This window comes from Hemibagrus wyckioides, linkage group LG24 (genome assembly GCF_019097595.1).
Source record: "Hemibagrus wyckioides isolate EC202008001 linkage group LG24, SWU_Hwy_1.0, whole genome shotgun sequence".
Taxonomy (NCBI): domain Eukaryota; kingdom Metazoa; phylum Chordata; class Actinopteri; order Siluriformes; family Bagridae; genus Hemibagrus; species Hemibagrus wyckioides.
The window spans coordinates 4,945,289-4,963,055 of NC_080733.1; the positions used below are offsets into that span (position 1 = coordinate 4,945,289).

At 40.9% G+C, this 17,767-nt stretch overlaps 1 protein-coding gene across 1 annotated transcript; it reads right to left on the bottom strand.

The window, feature by feature from the left end:
• Positions 1–1,572: 1,572 nt before the first annotated feature.
• LOC131345153 (myosin-16-like) lies at positions 1,573–17,714 on the bottom strand. Its single transcript, XM_058377906.1, has 42 exons — positions 17,594–17,714; positions 17,047–17,314; positions 16,794–16,937; positions 16,549–16,705; positions 16,416–16,443; positions 15,503–15,602; positions 15,298–15,390; positions 15,117–15,180; positions 14,935–15,033; positions 13,629–13,732; positions 13,407–13,545; positions 13,063–13,331; positions 12,815–12,985; positions 12,554–12,730; positions 12,282–12,467; positions 12,104–12,191; positions 11,862–11,979; positions 10,946–11,066; positions 10,733–10,869; positions 10,556–10,637; positions 10,305–10,478; positions 9,483–9,710; positions 9,231–9,335; positions 9,059–9,145; positions 8,832–8,977; positions 8,665–8,755; positions 8,508–8,564; positions 8,336–8,422; positions 6,763–7,008; positions 6,548–6,665; positions 5,919–6,046; positions 5,629–5,825; positions 5,419–5,551; positions 5,028–5,244; positions 4,673–4,809; positions 4,437–4,540; positions 4,150–4,342; positions 3,610–3,813; positions 3,279–3,404; positions 2,999–3,169; positions 1,882–2,082; positions 1,573–1,791 (listed from the first exon to the last, which is right to left on the bottom strand). The coding sequence occupies exons 2-42, from the start codon at positions 17,254–17,256 to the stop codon at positions 1,594–1,596; spliced, it is 5,835 nt and encodes a 1,944-aa protein (XP_058233889.1). The 5' UTR covers positions 17,257–17,314; positions 17,594–17,714; the 3' UTR covers positions 1,573–1,593.
• Between the last annotated feature and the right edge of the window lie 53 nt (positions 17,715–17,767).

Consider the following 17,767-nt stretch of genomic DNA (forward strand, 5'->3'; position numbering starts at 1 on the left):
GGACCGCATCACATGACTGCTGCAGATGTGTGTTCTGCTTCATGTTCTTGCTGCCATTTTACCACAAGTCCCAGAGGTGGATTCTCTACTGGTTCCAGATCTGGTGTCTGGGGAAGTTGAGTGAAGTAAACTGAACCCAGTGACCTCTCTCATCAACGTTTCTGCCCACAAAACATCCACCTATCTGTATAAACTCTGTAAACTGTTTTGCATGAAAATCCCCGAACCACGCTATGTCTAACAGAGATAGACATAGAGACATAGTTACAGAGATCACATAGGTGTTATAGGAAGGATGTCTGTTTATCTCAGACAGCAAATCTACTATTTAAACCCAGTCCGACGTAGACAATGTGGGTGAGCAATTGTGACTGTAAACATGATTCCTGCTAGCTGTTAGTGAACTAAAACTTTGATAAGATGTCTCTAAAGCAAATTATTTAGAAATGGTAGATTTAGACACTCAAGCAAACCAGATAGTTTGTTTTCTCACTCAAAGCTTTAAATAAAGAAAAAAAACAGGACCAGGATATGTTCACCAAGTATTCATATGATTAGCTTCATTTGAGTTTTGATGGACTGTGAAATTTCATTTCAGTTCAAGTCACATCATTTCGGACTCCTTGAACATTTACAGGCTGTGAAAAATGAGGGTCTGACACAGGTGCTTTTATGGACGTGTTGTCAAAGATGTAAAAGGTGATAAACCTCGTGTTTTGTGATCAGCAGGAAATTAGTTTGAACAGATAGAGAGCTCATTTGCATCAGCTTTCATTTTTATTACCTGAAATTTGCATGCGGAAATATTGTGACTTAAACGTTCGTGTCCGTGTGAATGTAATGGGCTACACTTCCTTAAACTTCCCTTTTTGAAATTTACTCCCAGTATATTCAGATATGGAAAATTTGAAGAACATAATAAACTGCAGTTTCAGATAAATCTGATTCTACCCCTTAGCAACCGTGCTAAATGTTGGCCCATTATATATCACTTAATAAGCCTGAAAATTGTTAATCAGTTCCTTCAGCAATATTTTGCCATTTTTTGAGAACTCCACTTTATTATAGTCTTATGATCACGTTAAGGAGATTCAGTCATATGCTGTATAAAGACAAACGTCTATTTTCACGTAGCATTACTGAAGAAATTGAATAGTAGACACAGTTTACAAGATTTGCTTTGAGTTTATTAGGACAAATATGAGCTCATGACAGGAAAGTGACGAATACAGGTGAACTCTCTATCGTTGATATGAGAGTGCAGCTTCCCCCAATCCTTCCCCGTTACTGAAGGACTTCTCTAAAGAGCTATCGTTGGATTAGATTCAACTCGTTCAAACACATTTCCTTTTTCATATTCAGCAAACAAACAGAACTACATTTAGACCCTTTAAGACTTTTTGAGTTCATTTTTAAGACTGTTTTCCTCTTTAGTTCCATCTGCTGATTAGGAATCCTTCGACTGGGGAATGAGTGTTGGTTTGTTCGTTACTCTAAGAAAAAGAAAGAGAAATTTTTCACTAAAATCAATTATTAATTGCAATAAAAATGAGCTGCGATGTTGACACTAACCTCCTGCATGGGTTACACCTCTTACTCCTGTGAGGAGCTCTTTTCCCTTTTAGTGACCTGTACGATCTCGACATTCGTAAAGCCCTTGCTCACTGTAGCACGGTTCCTGGTGCGGAGCTTGTTCAGCGCCATCTCTGCCATGCCGGCTCTTTCCTCAGCATCATCAAGCTCATGCACGGTCTTCCTGTACTTGGACAAGCTTGCGTTCGCTTGCTCTTCCTGTAGCCACACAAGCAGGAAGAAATGTAAGCTGTTTCTCATTAATATACACACAAGATGCAATGCTAGTGCATAAAAGCTGAGACTCACAGCCTCCTCGATCTGCCTCTTGTAAGACTTCAGCTTGTTCTGTAGTTTCTCCACAAGCTCCTGCATGCGCTGGTTAGTTTTCTGATCTTCCTCTGTCTGGAAGGTCAGTTCTTTAAGGCGCCGCTCGTTTTTACGCAGTGCTTTGACCGTCTCGACGTGCCTCTTCTGCTCTGCATCCAGCTCACTCTCCAGCTCCTTGGCCTGCATGTGGTAAATACCAATACTGATTTCACCACTGCATGAACTATATACTGCCCCAGGATTTCATGATTTTGTGATGTCAACACAAAATCAAGCACCGTAGCGATATACTGAGGAGTTTGCAACTTTTTATGTCAAAGTATCACACATGTGGAAGTATCACAACATGCTTTCAACCAAAACCGATTCGATTCACGTATGTGGAACAAGGGAACAGGTCTCATAGAAAGTCATTGCATATGTGTCTTGAGTGGTAAGAGTTCAAAAGAAGAATCCTGTGCCTGCAATTTCGCCAGTTCATATAGTTCAACAATCACAAAAAGCATAGCAATATAACCTACAAATTATATAAAGGGGTTCACTATATAGACAAAAATGTTTATAAACCAAAGTTTGATCATCACACTAATATGTGCTTATTGAAAATCCCATTCCAGATTTATTCCCTTTCCTGTTATAATGCACTCCTTTCTTCTCTTCTCTTAAGGTTTTCCACTAGATGTTGGAGTGTGACTGTGGGGATTAGTGCTACAAGACCATTAGTGAGATCAGACACTGATGTTGTAAGAGTGAGGAGGTCTGGGGTTCAGTCAGTGTTCCAGTTCATCCCAAAGGTATTCAGTGGGGTTGAGTCAGAGTCAGGGCTCAGTGCAGGACACTCCAGTTCTTCCACTCAAACCTTCTCACACCATGTCTTCATGGAGCTCTGTGCTTTGTGTACAGGGGCATTGTCATGATGGAACAGGGTTTGAGTTCCAGTGAAAGGAAACTGTAGAGCTACAACATACAGAGACATTCTATACAATTGCGGTAGCAGTTTAGGGAAGAACCACATATGAGCGTGATGGCCTGTTGTCCACATACTTTTGGCTATGTAGTGAATATTTTGATATGTTTGGCGCTATTCGGGTCTCACCTTGGCTTCCAGCTTCTGGATGGTCCGTTTGCCAGCCTTCAGCGCAAGCTCCTCTGCCTCCTCCACTTTGAGCTGCAGATCTTTGATCATCAGCTCGTTATTCTTCTTTATCTTCTCCAGATGCATACAGTGGTCCTGCTCCTGACGCAGTTCCTCAGCCATGCGAGTTGCCTGGAAAATAGATTTTTTTTTTTTTTTTTTAAAAGCCAAGAAAAATGTCTTTAATCACTGCTAATTGAATTAATGCAGAATGTTTGAGGAGAGTAAGAGCCAGACTAACATCTGTGACTGCCTTCTTGGCTCTTTCATCAGCAGCACGGAACTCGCTGATCAGCTCTTCATTCTCGCTGGAGAGGCGAGTCAGGTCTGCTTCCAGTTTACGCTTCATGACATTTAAAGCCTGGTGCTGAAAATAGGAGAAAGAACAGATTCTAGAACAAAGTCTGCTGCATTTCAGCATAATTATTAAGCGTTTTTAAATGCAATTCAGAATAAACATTAGCAATGTGTTGTTATTACATTAAAAAAAAACAGTGTACTTTGAGCTTAAAAATGAATGTTTCAGATGTGATGCATCTGAAATGCTTATATGATGCTCATGGTGCTTATACCTGCACACTGAGCTCATTGTGGCGCTCAGTGACATCCACCAGCTCTTGTTCGAGGAGTTTTCTGGAGCGTTCAGACGCCTCCAGGCCGCTGCGCACTTCCTCGATCTCGGTCTGCATTAAGCAGAGTCGGCGCTCTTGCAGGTTATACTGCTCCCTCAGCTCCTCGTGCACTCGTGCATCCTCATCCATCTGCACCTGCATATCCTACCATGTAGACAAACAGAGCAGGAATCCCAGGGGTCAATCCCAGAATGCTGTTACATGTATTTGGCTCAGTGTAACTAATATTTGATTGTATGGTTGATCATATAATTGAAATTGGTAGCTCAGTGGTTACGATGTTGATTGGAAAGTTTGAATCTCGTTACTACTAAAGCTGCCACTGCTGCGAACTTGAACATAGCCATTAAATTTAGCTCAGAGGTTTAAATGAGATAAATCCCTCTGCCAAATGCTATAAATGAAATGTAGATATAATAATGGGATATCTGTGTAAGAGTTCTGTACACAAACTTCACCCTGAGGTCGTCTGAGCCTTACTTTGATCTGCTGTTGCAGTCTTTTGAGGGTTTTGACAAGTTCGCTGTTATTCTTATTGGCATGATCTAGCTGGATCTCCATCTCGTTCAGGTCTGACTCCATTTTCTTCTTCAGTCTCAAAGCCTCAGCACGACCTTTAGCCTCTGCCTCTAGGCTCGCCTGCAGCGACTCCACTGCACGCTGGTGGTTTTTCCTAAAAACACCAACAACATCCGGTGAACAGCTGTGCAGGATATAATTTTTTTCCCTTCTCTCTTTCAGGGCAGATACAGTAAGTCGAGTGTAACCTTGTGATTTCGAACTCTTCTTCTTTCTCATGAATTCTCCGATCAATGTCCGCTTTGACCTGAGCCAGCTCCAGCTGGACCCGGACCACCTTGCCTTCCTCAACCTTGATCAAAAGACGAAACACATTGCTCACATATACACATGGCAGGAGTCATTACCTGATCTCCATCTTGGGATACATCATACATAATGCATTTATTTGTGGTTTACGTGTTGAACAATTCCTTTGTTATACCTCCAGAGAGGCTTCTGCTTCCTCTAGAGCCAGCTGCAGCTCATCCCTCTCAACCTCCAGCTTCTTCTTAGCTTTCTGCAGCTCATGAAAACTTTTCCCACCTTCACCCAGCTGCTCCATGAGATCTCGGATCTCGTCTAGGAGGTCAAAGAAAATAATTACAATATCACTTTGCATTAGTGCATGTTCAGCGATGTTAAAGAAATGCTTATCGATAGCATTATATTATTTTTGCTAGTTGACCACTTCCTTACAAAATATCATCCATTCTTGAAAAAAAAAAAATCTTGGAAGGAAGAACACACTTAGGTTAGATTAGTTAACATAGGTTTTTTTTTTTTAGCATACAGCTTACCAGAGAGGGTCTTGTTGTCTTTCTTGACAGTTTCCAGGTGGTCCAGTGATTCCTCGTAGGCCGTCTTGAGCTTGTAGACCTCTGTCATGTACGAGCGGCATTCCTTTTGGGAATTCTCCAGCTCGAGTTGCAGCTCTTCGCACTTCTGGCTCCACTCCGCAATCATCTTGTCAAAGGTGCGCTGCTTCTTATCAAGTGCAGCTGCAGCAGCGTTGGACTACAGCGAAGAGAAAAAAAGCCCCTTCTATCAGTTGAATGACTCAAAGTCAAGATGAAATGAGGAAGGCGGATCTATTCAAATGTGTCGTAGGGAAAATATTCCCTAAAAGTCTGGAATAGTAAATAAAAGTCTAATGCTACTGTGAGTGAGAGAGAGAGAGTCAGTTAAAACCTTCTCTAGGTCTATAGTCAGATCCTCCACTTCTCCCTGAAGCCTTTGCTTGACCTTCTCCAGGCTCGCTGCACGTGCCTGAGCTGCCTCTGCGGCTTCCTCGGCCTCCTGAAGCCGAGCAGTCAGCTTGCGCCTGTAGAACAAAAAGACTGTTCAACAACCACTGTATACGTCTCCTGTATCTGACACGTTATATACTGGCTTGCTTACTTGGTCTCCTCAAGCTCTTCAGTTTTGTGGATGGCGTCAGTCTCGTACTTGGTCCTCCAGGTGGTCATCTCGGAGTTGAGCTTGGAGATGAGGCGCTGCATTTCCGCCTTAACCTCTTGCTCCTCGTCCAGCTGCTCCTTCAGGAGGTCCAGGTCATGGCGAGCGTTAGCCAGTCCGACGAAAGCTGTACTCCGAGCCTAAAGGAGGAGGAATTAGGGTTCATTTTCTCCTCAGACAAAGAGGAGTTCAACCTGGAGGTTAGCAAATGAAAGAATCCTGACTGATTTCACCTTTGACTCTTCGTCCACTTGTCTCTTCAGCTCATCGTTCTGGGTGGTCAGTGAAGCCTTGATCCGTGTGATCTGGTTTAGCTTGCTTTGCGTCTCTCCCAGCTCACGGCTCAGGTCGCTGTTCTCAGCTGAGGGAAAATCGTTGCAACGTCATCGTTTTAATATGTTTATTTGTCATGTCACGCTCCACAGTTCTTTGTCATGTCACACTCCACAGTGGTGATTAATGGCTGATATGAAAGTAGACTTTAAGACTTTGTAGTTTTTCATAAGTATGTCTGTTTTTATCTCTCTTTCTAGGGGCAATATAGTTATAGAATGTTAAAAAAAATTACAAAAATACAAAAACAATTAGTTTTTCACACACCTCTTCAAAGTAAATGTTGATATTAAGCCCATTTGTGCTCTCTGAGATGCCCCAAGTGTTTGTTCAGAAGTTGAGTTTATCATCAACCGCTAAAATTTTGCATAAGGTCCAACAGACGGAAAACCACATGTCTCACACTGAGACCTGACTCATTTTATACCAGACTCAGAGCCAGAAAATTGTTCATTTGTTTATACTGATTGAAAATTCCCCATGAGTCAATAAGCCAGTGTATTAGTGAAGAGGTTCAAGCGTTCTTTACCTGAAAGTCTTATTTTGATGGTGTTGACCTCCGTGTGCGATTTCTCCATCTCCACCAGTCTGGAGTTAGTCTCTGCCAGGCTGTCCTCTAACTTCCGGACATGGACCTCTGTGTTCAGCTGCATGAATGAGACTCGTAAGACTTAAGTCAAGCTCGATCGATATCAGAGTAACCATGTGGAGCAGTTTGACTGAAAGGTGCTACTCATCTCTCACCTTGGCTTTCTGGATTGTCTCTACAGTGCTGTTCAGGTCGTCAATCTCCGCCTTCATGACCTGCTTGTCCTTCTCCAGCTTGATACGGACTCTCTGTAGATTCTCTACCTGCTCACCCAGCTCGGCCATGGCGTCCGAGTGCTTCTTCCTCTGTGCTGAGGCAGTGGCTTCGCCCTGGAGAGCTGCTTCCTCTAACTCCCTACGAAGCTTCAGGAGCTCCACTTCACGCTTCTTATTCTGCTCAATCTGTCCATGTACAAGCCCATATATGTTAACTGGACTCATGTAAGGTTATATGTATCATCACAGTGTATTGACTTTTACAATTTAAACATATCTTTTGTACAATTTAACAATTTTATAAAATTTATGTTTAATATGGAACTCTAACCAAGGCTGAAAAATGGCATTAAAAAAAAATAATAAAAAAGATTATAAATAAATAAATAAATAAATGCAGTATAAATGGTAAATTAATTAAGAATTGAGTATTCATTTATATATTTTTCTGTTGTTACTTATTTGTTCTGCATTATATTTGAAAAGAGGAATGTTATCAAAGTCCAAATAGGACAATTTATAATTAGTAATTTATTGCAGTATTTTGATTACTCATGTATTTACAGTATTATACTGTAATATATTTACAGATCACTCCTGTATGTTTACAGTAATATACTGTACAATTTCCAAGTCAGAAATACTTGTAAGTACGGTATATTATAGAAATATATTATAAAACCAAACATAATTCAATACATTTGTTCATTTGGCTGATGGAGGATTCGACTAAAGAGAAGGTTAAAGGTTTTACCCAAAAACCTAAACGATGTGGTCTTGTGATTTGAACCATCGACCTTCTGATCTGCTGAACTCTACAACCACGGAAATGATAAAACTAAAAACTTCATCAGAGTTTTTAAAAGTTAAAGCACTGTGCACCGTATTTGCTGATATTTTACAGAAAACCAATGCACAGCTCTAACTGCCTAACTACTGTATTTACAATAAATAATGTAAAATAAGACAAAAAGGACTTTTTTTTTCAGTATTTCAACTGTATATCCACAAAAAAGCAAATGACAGCATTTATTTATTTATTAATTATTGTCATTCATTTATTTATTTATTTATTTATTTATTTATTTATTTATTTATTTATTTATTTATTTATTGTTGTGTGTTTTTTAGCATTCAGATCCTTCAGAACATCATTAAGATTAAATATAAAGCCAAAATGATTCCATGTGAACATGGATGTCAAGTTTAAATGAGAAAAAATATAAACAAAATAATTCCCTTTAAAGCTTGCTACAAATACTACAAATACAAATACGACCTTATGTACAACAAACTTGTCAACAAGGCCACTCAGTTCTGCTTTGTGTAATGAGCTGTATATAAAAATCTTCCTATACTGTATGTACTCTATATACCTATATACAACTATATAATTGCAAAAACTATAACTGAAATATCTTCAAACTGAATTTAATGATTCCCAGCAACTTTTCCCGGACCCCCGTGTACACACTGCAGTGTAATGTGTATCTGCAATGTCACTGGAGCAGACCTGTGCGACCGTGGCACCTCCTGCTTCTTCTAATCGGTCTCCAAGATCCTCAAGATCCCGAGCCAAATCTGCTCTCTGCTTCTCAACCTTAGAACAGAGAAAACTCAGTTAAACTAGAAAACACACAGCACGGCAAACACACTGAGGAAGTGGGATGAGTAGAGTGAAAAACCTTAGCTCTGATCGCCCTCTCCGCCTCCAGTTCCTCCTCGAGCTCCTCAATGCGGGCCTGGAAGAGCCCGGAAAACACATTAGTGGAATTTCAAGGGAATTCAAGGGACTTGCAGTGAAAATGCCAAAAATTAAGATAGATATTTTTTTTAATAAACCTGGTGCTCTTTGAGCTTCCTGTGCAGAGTAGAACTGAGAGATTGCTCATCCTCAAGCTTGGCATTAACATGATTCATTTCCAGATCCCTCCTGAAAATGATGATAGGTTTTATTTTCAGTACACTTCCTGTACTTGCTTTGTACTGTATATTCAAGCTGCACATACTTTTTCACAACTTCCTCCAGGTCAATTTTAGCTCTTTCCATCTCGTTCAGATTGTCGATGGTCATCTTTAAGTCAGCTTCTGCTTTGCGTCTGGCTTTTTCCACTTCTCCGCGGATTTTCTTCTCTTGCTCCCAGTTATCTTCCAGCTGCAGAAACAGATCCACATGGTTACACAGAGCGCTAGACGGTTATTTATACCTCGGCGTTTTCCGAGCCCCGGAGCTCACCTCGTGCACTTGAGTGGTGAGCTTGCTGTTGGTTTTGGTGAGGTGGTTTACTTTATCTTCCTCTGCCTGAAGGTCGTCCAGAGTTTTCTGAGGACGGAATGTGCATCAGGAGATGTAAGTAATACGGCTAGAAATTGTAGAAAAACGGTTGAGCGGTGCGGTTGTGTCTAACCTGTTGCAGCTCCTCCATGGCCTTTCTTTCTTTTTGAAACCGAGCGATTGTGTCATCTCTTTGATTTAGATCTGCTGTCAGAGTGCGCACTTTGATATCCAGGCCCTGGAATGTCAGAAATCGTAATCATTCATGTTTTTTCTTTGTTTTACCTTTATCCCTCTCAATCACTGTGTTCTATCTGTATGACAAATAGCCTATACCTAACGCTGGTTTTGCAATGGATTTAGAAAATGCACCCTTGGGCTTCACCTGTTTTTCTTTCTCTGACTTTGCCAGAGTGGATTCCAGGCCTTCCAGATCCCTCTTCAGGTCCATCAGCTCAGCCTCCAGTTTCCGCTTGTGAGCACTCAGTGCTGTAGCGGCACTCTCCTCCTCCTCCAGCCTCTCTTTAAAATCCTGTATCTGTTCCTCCATGTTCATCTTCTGTTTCATCAGCTGGTTACAGCGCTCCTCAGCATCTGCTATGGTGTCTTGTTCCTATAAATAGAATTAAAAATCCATTTATATCTATATATGTACTGCAACGTGTGGGTGTGTATACACATGGATAAAATGGTTGGTACCCTTCAATTAAAGAAAGAAAGACCTCTGAATAATATGTGCAAGTGTAGTCACAGGGACATCAAGCTGCTTGGAGATGGCCTTTACCTTTAGCATGCTTGTCTATAATTTGTCCTGAGCCAAATCTCTCCTTAGCTTTCTGTGCTCCTTGTTCAGTGTGGTGCTCATCAAGATACCAAACAGTACCTTTCACCCTTTAAATAGGCAGACTGACTCATTTCAAGTTTGAAGACACCTCTGATGCTAATAACAGGACATATTTTAGTTTAACATGTCCATATGGTCAGATTATTTTCAGTCTTTTCTAGGGGTACCCTCATTTTTGTCCAGGCCAGTTTCTTTTTTTTTTTTAAATGTTTTTGTTGAAGCACAATCTAAAAATAATGTCTGTTTTTTATTAGTCAATTTTTAATTTTTTATCTATTATTACTTTTGTGAATTTCAAGTTATTTCTATTTTTTTAATGCAAGGAAAGAACCAATTATTTTGTCCACTCTTCCCCTCACTTACAGCTGCTAGGGCTAAGGCCAAGTCACTCTTTTCTTTGGAAAGAGTGGCCAGCTTTTCATCCATCTCTTTGATCCTCTCGACCATTTCCGCTGTCTTTTCAAGTGCCACTCGCAGCTCTTCCTCCTTGGCTTTTAGTTCCTCCTCCTGGCGAGCTACATGGAGCAAAGGCTTAACCTAAAAACAAAAACCTAATTATTGGTAAATGGAATGTCAAAAAAGAAACAACTTTGCAGTTTTCGCAAAACTCTCACCTTTGTATAGAGTTTCCACCAGCCCCAGAATCTGAGCTGAAGGAACTTCCTCACGTTTCTCTGGATGGCAATGAGACCGATTCTGAAAGACAATGATACACAAAAAGTATGTTGTTCTGTATTTAAGTTGCAAAAAAGGCCTATAAAGCAGAAGAGGAAAGCATCTTTCTGACACACCTTCTCTCGAGCATCTTCTTAAACTCGATTCTCATAAGCATGCCCCATAGACGCGCCTGCAGCATGGTCATGATCTTGGCCAATCTCTCATCTCGCATGTCCTCAAGCTTAGCCAGGACTCCAGCACGGAAGAACACCTGCAATATAAAACCTTCATTACATTCTGCAGTAAGATATTTACACATCTGGTGTACTGTGATCTTTAGGTCATACCTTAGTGTGTCCAATCTTGTACTCCATGTTGTCCAACCCAATTGAAGCTAAAATCAACTCGGAGGCCTTTTTGTTGTCAACAAATCCCTTTGGGATGACATTGGGGTTCAGGATGTAATACCTGTGGAAAAGGTGGACAATTAACATTGCATAGAACCATCAGTTCTAGAATGAAGCCAAATCTGAGTCACAAATTAGGGCACAGTGGACACAATGATTTAATAGATGTTCTTGTTTTGCATTGTGCTAACTTCTCTGAGGATCCAGAGTCTCTCTCGGGAACAAAGAGATCAGGGACAGTCCCTTTATCATTCCATTCCAGTGAAATTGTTCAGAAAATATACAGCATCCTGTACAGTATAGCCAAAGGTTTGTGTACACCTGACCATCACACCTATATGTGGTTCTTCCTTGAGCCTTTGGGATGAATATAGTAGATACAGTACAAGGTCAAATTCGAGTCAGGGTTGAATCAAGGACCTTGGAGCTGTAAAGTGGCAACTTCATATACAAAATTTGGGATGAACTGCATCACCGACTGAACCCCAGACCTCCTCACACGTACAACAACAGTGTCTGATCTGAGTAATGCTCTTGTAGCTGAATGATCACTAATCCCCACAGCCACACTCCAACATCTAGTGGAAAACCTTCACAGACTGGAGTTTATTATAACAGCAAAAAGAAAAGAAACAATGAGTGAGATGTTCAACAAGCACAAACAGGTGCCCTACAAACTTTGGCCATATAGTGTCGGTGTCCAGTATGTTGATGATTTACCAGGTGTGATGGTCAGCCCTACAAACTTTGGCCATATAGTGTCGGTGTCCAGTATGTTGATGATTTACCAGGTGTGATGGTCAGCCCTACAAACTTTGGCCATATAATTTAGGTGTCCGGTATATTATTGATTTACCTCTGTTTAAATTCAGGGTACTGCAGTCTATTAGGAAAGCCTTTCCTACAAATGCGGATTCCCTCCAGTACGCCGTTACAAGCCAGCTGGTGCAGGATTAGCTTCGCATCGCAAACACCTGGTCAAACACAACGGCTTACATGAGCACGCTAAAACCACATCCTAATTCTAGTAGTACATAGTGTATATTACGTGTCCTCATTTGTCAAAACCAAAGCCCTTAACAATTTGAACAGCTTTACCAGATTGTTTGAATTCGTTGGGTACGATGCAGCGGACGAAATGGGGTGCCGTGCTCCGCAGGGTACTCATCAGTTTATTCAGCTGCTCCTTTTGTACAAGAGGGAACCGAGCACAGTGAAGGACAGAAAATAAAAACAAAAAAATTCATGTCATTTGAAACAGGATAACGTCTGGTACCCTGTAGAAAGCAGATACAGTCAGGAAGGAAGAACCCTTTTTCTGCTTCTTGACTCCTGCAGCAGCCTCTTCTTCTTTAAACAGCTGAGCTAGAAGCGACATGGAGGACTTCTGGTACAGACCAACCACCGTCTCATTCAGTGGGTCCTTATTCTTTTCCAGCCAGCCTGAAATATTGTATCCCACCTAGAAAATGGATTGAAGCCTTGATGAATATGAATAGGATCTGAAGCTAACTTTCTAAAGAGGAATATAAAGTGAAGTAGACTCACAGTGCCGGCGTAATGCATCAGCTCAAAGTGCACTTCTGGACCTTTCTTAGCGCTTTTTGGTTTCAGGAAGTTTGAAGACTTTCCCAGATGATTGTCATACAAGGAAGCCTTGAAAGTGGTGTCCGTGGCCTTGGGGAAGACGCACTGCTCTTCGAGGATGGAAAAAATTCCCATCGGCTGAAATACAGAATATAATTAGCGAGAAAGTGGTGGATGCTGGTGAATCAAATTATTAGTATAAGTAATGAAATGCATGGTAACCTTTTCCAGCAAATCAATACAGGCCTGGAGGTCAAGCCCAAAATCTATAAAGACCCAGTCTATCCCCTCTTTCTTGTATTCCTCCTGTTCCAGGACGAACATGTGGTGGTTGAAAAACTGCTGCAGCTTCTCATTGGTGAAGTTGATGCACAGCTGCTCAAAGCTGTTTAACTGTAAAGGACAACAAATGAACATTGGAGATCTCTGCTTAAGATGTACAGCCTCTAAAATGGCTACAGAATAGTTACCTCAAAGATTTCAAAGCCAGCAATATCGAGAACACCAATGAAGAACTGGCGCTGCATCTTAGTGTCCAGTGTTTTATTAATCCTGAACACCATCCACTTGAACATTCTGTCGTAGATGGCTTTAGCCAGAGCTCCAGTGGAGTAGACGCACTGGTCCTGGTTCTGACCTTTGGTCACAAACTCGTTCCCGACTTTAACACGAGGCCTGGTGATTCCTTTCTGCAGGTCTCCGGAGTTGATTCCCATGAGGTGGGCGACTTTGTCAGCCACTAGATACAGAGCATTATCATCATCTTTACAGCTAGTTCTTCATCAGCTTTACAGCTTTATGTGTACATGCCTACCCTCAGTGGTGTCTACATCAGCTTGTTCCTCTCTTGGTTTTTGCTTGAATTTCATGTTACCGAAGTGCATTATGCCGGCGGTTAGTTTGTAAATGTTCATTTTCTCCTCAGCGGTAAAGCCAAGAACATCGAATGCCATCTGTGAAGAAAACAGGAATCAGAAAAATGTAGTGCATTTCTTTTAATAGAGAAAAGACTTAGTGGTGGTTTATTTGGACTTACATCAGTCAGCATCAGTTCTTCACCATCATCCATGTTATCCACAACCGTGACTCCCTGGCAGATCCAAAAGTATTGCTTTGGATCAGGTGCTAAAAGGAGATCCTCTAAAAAACAACAAATGCAAATCAACAAGTAGTTAAATACATTTTATTGTTTTCTTTCTGTACCTCAGCACAATGGGCAAGAAATTAAAGTTAATCTTTAGTAACCACTATCATGTTCACGAAGCAGGAGTACACCCTGGATGAGTAGTCAATTGGATAAACTGACTGTATATGACAGTAGAAAGAACATTATTCATAATCACACTCTCCGGTGTTTATAATAATTTATAGTCATACTCTCTGGTGTCATCCAAATAAGGATAAGGTTCCCTTTTGAGTATGGTTCCTCCATCTAAGGGAGTTTTCCTCACCACAGTCACCTCAGGTTTCCTCATTAGGGATAAATACAAATAAATTTCAATATGTCTAATATTAATCTTGAGCTTTTTGTACTACATTTCTTCTGTAAAGCTGCTTTGAGACAAGGACCATTGTTAAAAGTGCTATACAAATAAAATTCAATTGAATAAAGTACATAGGCTTGGCATGTCAAATTGTAATCAGGGTTGAATCGAGGACCTTGGAGCTGTGAGGTGGCAATACCTCATATACACCATGCAGCCAAAATTTGTTTGTGGATACCTGACCATCACACCCATATGTGGTTCTTCCTCAAACTGTTGCCCCAAAGCACACAATAGAATGTCTCTGTTTCCTGTAGCTTTAAAATTTCCCTTTACTGGAACTCAAACCCTGTTCCATCATGACAATGCCCCTGTGCACAAAACACAGAGCTCCATGAAGACATGGTGTGAGAAGGTTGGAGTGGAAGAACTGGAGTGTCCTGCACTGAGCCCTGACTCTGACTCAACCCCACTGAACACCTTTGGGATGAACTGGAACACCGACTGAACCCCAGACCTACAACGTCAGTGTCTGATCTCACTGATGCTCTTGTAGCTGAATGATCACTAATCCCCACAGCCACGCTCCAACATCTAGTGGAAAACCTCCACAGAATAGTGGGGATGAACTCGATGTTTTGAGAGTGATGTTCAGGTGTCCGTATACGTTTGGCCTAATAGTGTAGGTGAACATAGCTTGCTTTTTAAATCTCTAATACAGTGTGAAAGGGTGTAGAGTCAAATCGATATAAATGATGTAATTACTTACAGATGATTGTACAGTATGTGATTAAGTTAATGAGTATGTCTCTAATAAATAAATAAATAAATGAATGAATGAATGAATGAATGACACACCCAGCAGTTCTGGTTTCTTTCCAGATAGAAGCTGATAAAAGATGTGATAGCTGCGTTCCGCTGCTTGCTGAGAGATGACACGGGATTTCTCCAGAAGATCTACAAACACGACCATATTGCCTTCTTTGAACAGATTTTTAGCTGAAATTGTATGAAGTGTTGAGTACATTTTAAACACTTACAGCTCTCAATGTCTGCACCAGCCAGCTTAGCTGTTGGTCCAAAGTGAATACGGATAAATTTCCCCTGCAAGAAATGTTATATGAGTTATTCCGAATGCAATGCGATTTCCCCGTAGTTTATAGTTCATACTGTGTTTTTTGGAACTGGATCGTAGAAAAAAAGAAAAGAAAAGTCCCTCACAAAACGAGAGGAATTGTTGTTCCTAATGGTTTTGGCATTGCCGAAAGCCTCCAAGACCGGGTTAGCCTGGATGATTTGATCCTCCAGGGAGCCCTGTGAGAAGACGTTTTCACCATCAATATCAATCTCCATCATTATTCACATGTGCTGAACGTGAGCAAGGAGGATTGTGTTACACAGGAGAACATCAATCACGGTCGCTTGCCTTGGAATCTGGAGCCGGCTTCCCTCCAGTGGCACCCACGTTGGCGAAGTACTGGATGACCTTCTTGGTGTTCTCAGTCTTGCCAGCTCCGGATTCTCCGCTATGAGTGAGGTTTGTGTTTTTAAGTAAGGAATTGGAGGAGTAAACTTCTTTGTAGGTTTTATCACTATCAAATTACATATTAAAAAACACCACCTTAGAAAAATAGGCATATCTGTTAACCCTTTTTCACCACTCCACTGCCCTTTCATTCTGCCAGGGAATGGAAATCGACTTATCGGGGCATTTCATATCAGTTCTAAGCAAATAAATTATTTTCTGGCCAAAAGTCTGATATAAAATCAGTCAGGACTCTGTGTGAGATGTGTGTTTTTTCCCTCTGTTGGATAACCTTACATAGAACTTTAGCGTCGAAGACATTTTAGATAAGTATGAACAAGCACTTGGGGCATCTCACAGAGCAGAAATGGATTTGAAGATAGGAGATAGAAACATTTGTGTGAAAAGAAAAGAACTGTTCTGTAAATATACCGACCCAGTAGGATGGGGAAAAAAACAGAAAAACTACAAATTCTTAAAGCCCTGAGTGTCTACTTTCATATGAGCTTCATATTAGATAGATAGATAGATAGATAGATAGATAGATAGATAGATAGATAGATAGATAGATAGATAGATAGATAGATAGATAGATAGATAGATAGATAGATAGATAGATACTTTGTTCATCTCAATAGAAAAATGAACCCTAGAATCTTCTGATCCGTAGGCAGACGGGTTATCCATAGCACCACTGGCCCACATTAACCTCCATTGTGTAGTGTGACATGACAAAGAAGTTCAGAATATGGACACAACATATTTTTCGCCTCTGGCGAAAAGTTTTTAAATATATATTTTTAAAAAGACTTACGTGATAAGCAACGACTGGTTTTCTTGCTCTAAAATAAAAAAAGAATTGGATTTAAAATTAATTTTTAAATGATTTCTATGCAAGCACAAATAAAATGTGAAAAAAAAAAAGCAAGTTTTTCTTTCCAACCTACCCATCATCATGTCATGGTACGCATTATCAGAGATGGAGAAAAGGTGAGGAGGAACTTCACTGCGTTTCTTGCCTTTATACATCTGAGCAACCTTTGCTCCGTAAATCGGAAGCCATTTGTACGGGTTCACGGTCACACAGAAGAGCCCCGAGTAGGTCTGCAGAATGCAACAGGTCACAGCAATGAATATTTTAAAGAGATCAGTAGGTTTGGTTTTCTTATATGAGAAGATTTAATAGACTTACATAGATTCTCATATGAGTGTAGCGTGAGCGAAGGTTGTCTAACACACTGGCTTCATTCAGGAAGGTCAGATTAGCCATGTCGCTCGCCTGATAAAACTTAGGCGGGTTCATTTGTTGGATATCATCCTTCCTTAATGTAAGGGTCTAAAGACAAATAAAGACTGCAGCTAGACATTAAATATAGAGATGCATTCGATTTCAAATGTATTACTACCCAAATCAAATACATCAGAGACTTCTCATGCACGAGTACCACGTTCCTGGCCGTCTTCACGGTGACTTTGTCATCGTCTTCGGCTTGAATCTCTCCGGAGATGAAGCCTTCTTTATCGTCCCTCACCCAGCATGACTTCTTAATATCGTAGGACTTGTTCATGGCCTCTAACTTCTCTTTCTCGGAGGGAGCCAGGAACGGCATGGGGTCCACGTCGTCCCCGCACTCACCTTTGTAGGCACCTGGCATGGTGGCTCAGTTCCTCTACACCTACTCCAGCCGGTCAGACCAGATACCACTCACACAGCTGCATCAGAGAAGATGAAGAAAGATGAAGAGGTTTCATGCAGAACGTATTGAACTGTGGACTATTTGTAAATTGTAATTTTAAAGAAGAATGAAAAATACATAAATAGAGTGTAATAGAGAGTGTACAAGATATGTATAATGCCTTAGTTATTGAAATGTATATTGAGGTGCACATAATATACAAAACCATTAGAGACATACACAAAGTGGACTGTAGAGCATACAGCATCTAAGAGCAAGTGGCTTTAAGATACTGGTGTGGTGGATGTTTACTCACCAGAGCAGGATACAGTGAGGAGCACTCGATGATGTGATGGAGCGCTCTGGAGAAGCTGTTATATATGAGTGGTGGATATCCTGATTTGGTCAGAACTATTAAGAAAGCCATTAGCCACTGAATAAAGCTGTTCTGTCCAGGGAACATCAGCTGATTGCTTTGACTTGAGGGAAC

What these genes read in the sequence shown, in the direction of transcription:
- LOC131345153 (XM_058377906.1), bottom strand. Translation starts at nt 17,256, where the DNA reads ATGCCAGGTGCCTACAAAGGTGAGTGCGGGGACGACGTGGACCCCATG. An exon ending in CCATGGAGGAGCTGCAACAG is followed by an intron (nt 9,146 to 9,230) that starts GTTAGACACAAC and finishes TTCCGTCCTCAG; the next exon opens with AAAACTCTGGACGACCTTCA. An exon ending in GAGGTGCCACGGTCGCACAG is followed by an intron (nt 7,009 to 8,335) that starts GTCTGCTCCAGT and finishes GTACATGGACAG; the next exon opens with ATTGAGCAGAATAAGAAGCG.